This window comes from Penaeus japonicus, unplaced genomic scaffold (genome assembly GCF_977035675.1).
Source record: "Penaeus japonicus unplaced genomic scaffold, GWHDUDI00000001_assembly GWHDUDI00000023, whole genome shotgun sequence".
NCBI lineage: Eukaryota > Metazoa > Arthropoda > Malacostraca > Decapoda > Penaeidae > Penaeus > Penaeus japonicus.
This window is the reverse complement of record NW_028234425.1, coordinates 19,644,309-19,651,808: the sequence shown is the minus strand read 5'-3', so window position 1 is coordinate 19,651,808 and position 7,500 is coordinate 19,644,309. Positions and strand designations below refer to the sequence as shown.

Sequence of the window (7,500 nt, the reverse complement as noted above, 5' to 3'; positions counted from 1 at the left end):
GTGGATCTTGGTGATGTGCATGACGTCACTCTTGTCTTCAAGGTTGACACCCCTGTTTCTTCAATCCCAGAGCTCAATGCCAATCTCAAATACTCTTTGAGTGGAGAAAGTCTCAATGTAATTACTGAAGGAAAAATTGGGGAGAAGAAAATCATGTTTAATGTAAGCGGCCAAAGGACTGTCAGTGGCGACACTACCGACATTTCTGGTGACATGCGTTTCATCACTCCCTTCACCTATCCTCTAACAGCAACCCTCAAGCACACACATGACATGGAGCAATTTACTTCACAGTTTGAGATGACGAGGATCTGGTCAACATATGGCAGTGTCAAGGTCCATGCTCAAGGACACATGATCTCCAAGAATGACGCAGAATTCAAAGTTGATGTTTCCAGTCCAGTAAATAAGGGGTCCATCTCCTTCAAGCACAGTGTTACCAACACTAAGATGGATTCCTCAGTTGATGTCACTTTCAATTCTGAACGTATTCATGTATCTGTAGGTGGTCTTCTAGACGTGTCTAGGAGCCTAGCAAACATTGAGGCTAGTGTTACTTCCACCTTCAATGGCCTAGATGATGTAAAAGTCAGCATCGATAGCAAGAAGGATGGCTACACAAGAACTTCCAACATAATCCTCATGAAGGGCACGAGATCTGTCGTTATTGATCATACCATTACCTTCGATGATTGGCTTAATTGGGAAAATTCCTTTATTGTAAATGGAGTCTACAAATTAGACAACAAACAGACGCATATTGGCTCTCTGTACAAGCACCAACTGGAGTACATGTGGGATAGCCAACTTGTACAATTTGAAGGAACCTTTGACAAGAAGATCTCTGGAAATTCCCGTGAGATTGATGCCCATATCTCCCTTTCCACTCCTTGGACTGAAGACATGAAACTTGATTTACACCACCAAGATGATGGCGTTGAATACAAACCAACACTAATCTTTGAGTACAGGCCAGGAATGAAGATTGAAATTGCCTCTGTTCTGAAGTATGATTCATCTTTCTTCTACACTGCATCCACTCTTACAACACCATTCTGGCAGCCACTGGGTTACAAACTCAATGTTGACTTCCAGCCAAGACGTACTGCCACTCTTGTTTTAACCCGGGGGGCCAACAGAACAACTATTGACATCACAGGTAACTGGGAACAAGGAAAGTTAGAAGGTGAGGTGCATATCGATTCTACATACCTTTCCAAACCAGTTTCTCTGGAAGTGATTTATGATATCATCTCAGCCGAAAAGAAAGTGAATTTGGCGCTTAATTTTGACAAGCGGTATGAGATAAAAGGAGCCATTTCTGGTCACCTGAAAGAAGCTAAATGGTCTTTCACAACTGAACTTCCTTTTGAAGCAGTACAGAAACTTGGTTTCAGTGGTGAGTACCATATTGAAGCCATGCCTTTCACTGCCAATACAGTTTTCATTTTCAACACTCAGACATACCAGGTAAATGGCAAGATCAATACAGATGAATTCCAAATCAACATGGATTTAAATGGCAAAACAGGGAGCTTGGTCAGCAGCTGGAACTACCAGGAAAGCTATGCTGATGTTCAAATCAAATTCCAGTCACCATTTACAGCACTAGACAACATGTCAGTCTCAGGAATGTATGACTTCCGTAGTGAAAAGAAGGTGACCCTTCAGATGACTCGTAACTCAGAGGAAATCAACCTGTCTGGAAGACTTGAAGGATCAACCATTGTTTTTGAAGGCACAACTCCATTCAGTGGATGGGAATCCCTTAATGCCTCTTTCTTTATTTCCAGTTCTGCTGTTAAAGCCTTTGTGTCCAGGAATGACCGTAAGATTGAGGTTACAGGAACACTGCATATCAGGAATGTCAAAGGAAAGATAAATCTCGTCATCAATACTCCATATACTGGTTTTGAAACTATTTCTGTTGACACAAGCTACAGTTTCCAAGGCCAAGTGAAAACCGTGGAATTCGAAGCCAAATACGGCTCACAAGAATTCTCCCTAAAGGGAGATATCAAGACAAACAATATCCTAGCTCCAGAGATGACTCTCAATATCATTACTCCATTTGAAGCTGTGAAGACTCTTGGTGGAGAAGCTCACTGGGACCTGAGAAACCTTGTCAAGACTGCCGAAGTAAAGGCTTTCCGCAATGATCGCCACTACCACTGGCAGTTAGAGGCAGCTGCTGATAGTCCCCTAAAGGGTTATGCCAAGTCCAAAATCACAACTCCCATTGTTGGATGGACAACCGTCAGTGTGGAAGGAAGCTTTGATTTTACCTCCATGCCTTACAAGGCACTTTATACTTACAACAAAGAAGGAGTTATTAGCACATTTGAAGTACAAGTCAGTGTGACAGAAAATGCGGTTTCTGGTGAAATTACAACACCTATCTCTGGATGGGAGACCATTGCTCTAAATGGTGACTACTCTCTGGTTAACAATCTTTTATCTGGAAATGTGGAGATAACCAAAGGCTCTGAAAAATATCACTTGAATGGCGATGTTGCTTTCAATACTCAGAAGCCAAAATTGAATATTGCTATCAGGACACCCCTAACGAATGCAGCTAATGTTGAGCTGGCTCTTGACGCTAATCTGGTCGATACAGAAAAGTATTTCCACATTATCTTCAAAAGGAATGACATTACTTACTCTGCAGATTTCACTGGTCAAATGATCTATAAGGCAGGATCCATGAAGCTACATACAACTTCACCAATTCCAGGTTTTACAACTCTGGATGTTGATGCCAAATATGACTTCACTGGAGATGTAAAAACTGCTGAAGCTAATCTTATGAAGGAAGGAAATAACCAGCATGTCTCCCTGACTTCCACAGTCAACGATAATAATTTCCATGTTGAAATTGAAACACCTTTTGTTGGATTTGAAACTGTGAAGATGGACGGTGACTATACTTACCTCAACAACAAGCACAGTATCTCAGCTTCATTTGAAAAGAAGAATGAGAAGTATGACTTCCATGCTGAGATTTCACTCAATACCAACTCTGTTACCTTATCATTGTCAACCCCAATAACAGATATTAAGCATATTGTCATTAGTGGAAATTACCAAGTTACTGAGAATGGAATGGAATGTTCTCTTGTTGTTGAGAAAAACCAGGATAAGTTTGAGTTTAATGCTCGTGGATATTTTACACCCAAGAAATCAGACCTCCACCTCTCCCTAGAGGTGCCGGTAGAAGGTTGGAGAAAGATTGAACTGGATACTCATTATGATATTATCTCTGACAAGAAATCTGCCGAGATCTCTTTCCAAAGAGACTCATTGGTGAAAAAGCTGTATGTTGAAGGAAGCTATAATCTGAATTATGGATCTTTCAAGATTATAACTCCAGTTGAAGACTTCAGAGTCCTAGGTGCTGAATATACACTAAAGCTTGATGAATACAACAAGAAATTGGATGCTTCTGTAAAGATCAGTCAAAATTCAAATGAATGGACTTTCGAGGCACATGGACAATACAGTGACAATAGTATTGTTATTAGATTCCAGACACCGTTTGAGGGCTTTGACACTATTGCTGTAGAAGGAAATCTAAACTATGGAAACAGATCTGGACAAGGTTTCATTCAGTTTGGATCCTATAAGTTTACTACCAGCATTTCCTATGCAATCGACAATATGTCCTTTGAGCTGGCAACACCCTTTGATGTAATCAAGACTGTATCACTCTCAGCCAGGTACAGCTGGACGACAAGCCAAAAAGATGCTACCTTGAACATCACTTATAATGACAAGAACTTTGTACTCACCAGTTCTCTTCGGCTTTCTGGAAGAGCCTCAGACATCACCTTCCAGGCTACAACTCCTTTCAGAGGTTTCCAGAACACTTCCATTGAAATTAAGTATGACATGGCTAATAGAGAGGAGCTACTTGCATCTCGTGTCAGTGTAGATGATCATAGTTATAACTTCGTTTTAGGTGGATACATTGAAGACAAAGTAGCCATGCTCAAGTTGGAACTTAACTCTCCTTTCAGTGGTTGGACTGATGCCAAGTTTGTGGCTAAAATTGATCTTTCTAATGAAGATAAGAACTTAGAAATCACCCTCGAGAAAGAAGGGGACGTTAAAGCTATTGCAGTTTCTGGCAAGTTCATTGGTAGCACACTGGACTTCAATCTGCGAACTCCCTTCACAGGCCTAAATAACTTCAGTGTATTTGGCTCTCTCAACAGGTCCAAGAGGTCTCTTGAAATGAGAATGATGAATGATGCAGGACAAGCATCTTTGGCAGGCAATTTCAACTCCCTCAGATTCAATATGAAGACTCCATTCGAAAGAGCAGAGCAGGTCTCTTGGGAGATCACCAAGACTGGTGATGGCTCCTACAAGGCTGAATGGAAGAGGAATGATAATTATGCTACACTTACAATAGAAAAGGATGGAAAGAAAAATGCCTTTGAAGTGAATGTGAAAAGCGAGTTTCAGGGATGGGAGATCTTGGCTCTCACTGGAAGACTGGATGAGGAGACACGGCAGGCCTACCTCAGTGGATCCATTAATGAACAGAAGATCACTGTCTCTGGATCAGGTTCCTTTAGTAGCAAAATCAAATACACCATGACGATTGAAACTCCCTACGAAAATTACAGGGTTGTAAACGTGAAACTTGATTATTTAAAGAGAAGGGACACAATTAAACTAGAGGCTTCTTCATCCTCTTCCAATTTCCACCTTCTGTGGTCACGATCGGGGGCGGGTATTGAAGCTCACCTCCTTGTACCTAATTCAGAGCAGGACACTGAAATTTCCATCAATCTTGCCCCTACAAATGGAAAAATCTCCATAACTTCACGATTTGAGGCTATCAGGAACTATCTCCAGGAATACCATGTTAACCTGGGTCAAACTGTGATCACAGCTGACCATAGTATCAAGCTGAATGATCATGAGGTTTTCAAGATGGAATTTGAGAGGAATGCTGCTGAGCAGAAGGGTCATGTAGAGATCCATATTGATGTAGCTGACCGCCACACAACCATTCATTTCCATCGTGAAGGCTTTAACAAGCTTAATTTCCTCTTTAAGCGTGAACTACCCCAGTATGGTGAGAAGCACTTCAAAATTGATATTACTGGATCAGGGTCACTACCACAAAAGGGTGCACTTGACATCGTTGTCGAAAACACCTTCCGTGAACCAGCTAGGACCATCAATGCACGTGTTGAAGTAGACAGGACTGGCGCTCGAAAGAAAATCAAGCTGGAGGTTATTCCTCGACCAATGAGACTATATGTTTTCAACCTTGAATATGATGCAGACCTTCAAAGCCCAAGACACGGAGATTTCACTTTGAATATTACAACTCCAAACAGGCGAGCAGCTCCATGGCAAAATATGTCTGGAAATTGGAATGTTGAAAATCCAGATGATGCTACAATAACCTTCACAGTTGGCAATGTTACTTATAATGCCAGAGGCAAGCTTACTCTTCGGGAATCCACCATGATACTTTCTTCCACAAATCCTTCAGTAGAGAACATTTATCTCCAGTGGAAGTTTGAACGAAATGGCATCAGTAGAGATTACTTCCTTAAGCTTGGCCGTGAGTCCAAATACGGAATGCTCAAAATGAAAGGAACAATTCTTGATATTGCTCATGTAGATATTGAAGGAGGTTTCAAAGCCGGACCATTCATGCCAAATGAATTCCTGTTTACCTCCAAGTGGGACAAGTCCAATGGAGTAGTCACTGGAGGTGGAACATTTGATTATGGAAGCTATCATGGTTCTCATCGTCTGGAAAAGTTTGAACGAAATGCAGAAGCAAGATCAGCATCCTTTGAATGGTCAGCAAGCTCAAACATTCCTCGATACAACTCTGTCTCAGTTTCTGGAAATTATGACTTTGACCACAAAGTGGTTATCTTGGTCCTTGTAAATGCTGATGGTAGAGAATCCAAAGTTGACATCAACATCGCTGATATCAACCCCACACAATCTCGTAATACAGCAATGATTTCTATCCCACTCCTAGGCCCAACATTTGAAAGAACCCAATTCACTCTCAGTCATGACTTTAGCCATCCAAATCGGAAATCTGTCTCAGCCATTGCCAAGTTTGGTCGTACAGAGTCCTATATCAATGCCAAGTGGAACCGAAGTGATGGTTTTGAAACTCTGGAAGGAAATGTAGAAGCCAAGTCCAGATTCCTTGGAGACATTCTAATGAACCTCAAATATGACATGTCCAATATTGCAAATGCTCATGCTGAAGTCGAGTATTCAAGAACAACAACAGATGGTGATAAAAAGGAATTCAAACTAAACTGGACAAGGAAGTCTACTGATGATCATCTTGAAAATGAAATAATCTTTGACTCCAATTTTGATAGCCTGTCACACGCACGTGCATATGCCAATGCTGAGTATGGTAGTAATTTCAAATTGTTGTCTGGACTGGACTGGAATGACAAGAAAATTGGTCTTGCCCTCGAAGTTCGCAAAAATAAGGTTTCAGGAAAACTTACTACCCCATTTGAAGGCTTTGAAGCAATAGAAGTTAACCTGCAGTATAAGCTTACTGGAAAGGACAAGACAGTTACAGCAACATATGAACGTGGAGATAGGAAGGTTAACCTCAATATGGAGATGAGCACAAAGAATAAAAAAGCAGGTTCCTTTAAGGTCGACCTCAGCACTCCTTTTGAGATCGTTAAAACCCTTCACATTGATGGTCAGTATCAAAATAAAATAGCTCAAGTCAATTATCAGAGAAATGATATTCAAATGAGTTTCAGTGGAAAGGCTGACATCAAGGCAAAGAAGGCTGCTTTTGACATAACCTTTACACCTCCAAGTGGACAAAATATCAGGATTGCTGCCTCATATGATGTACAAGACTTCATTGATGGTACAGGAACCGCTGAGAAAGAACTAGCTAGTCTTTCACTAGAATTCGAAGGCAACTCAGTAGACTTCAGCCTTCACGGTTTCCGCAATGCTGACAGACTTTACGTGATGGTTCATGGGACTTCCTCCTTTGCAGCATTGAAGATGTTCCATCTCAAATTAGATTCTGAACTAAATACTCAGTCTCGAGATGGCACTTTTGAACTGACATTCAATGATTTCAAATTTAATGTGAGTAATCACTTTGAGAGGCGAGAAAACAATGGTTACTACTTTAGAAGCAAGATTGAATCCACACTTACTCCACTACCAGCATTGATTATTGGTCTTGGGCGTGAGGGTGAAGAACGCATTGTAACCATTGGTTATGGAGATGACAAGGAGATTACCTTCTCTATAAAAGGCAAGAACAACTTCCTCTCTGGATTCTCTGGTAAGGTTGATGTTCCCTCTTTAAATTATGAAGGGGTAGAATATGATGTGAGTTACAGCTTCCCAGGTGATAACCACCTCCAGATTCACGTTGAGATTGACTTAAACGGCAATGGAAATGAGGTGGAGGCAACATTCCTCCTCGATTCAGAAGGTATCAAGGCACGCTTGACATCG

The 7,500-nt window shown here is 41.2% G+C and overlaps 1 protein-coding gene across 1 annotated transcript in view; it reads left to right on the top strand.

Moving 5' to 3' along the window:
• The window catches only part of LOC122244041 (uncharacterized), a 19,768-nt gene that overhangs the window by 9,798 nt on the left and 2,470 nt on the right, over nt 1-7,500 (top strand). Inside the window, exon 11 of the mRNA XM_086550190.1 lies at nt 1-7,500. This exon is cut by the window's left edge and continues 610 nt beyond it; it is cut by the window's right edge and continues 2,470 nt beyond it. Coding sequence (XP_086406316.1) covers nt 1-7,500 — 7,500 coding nt within the window.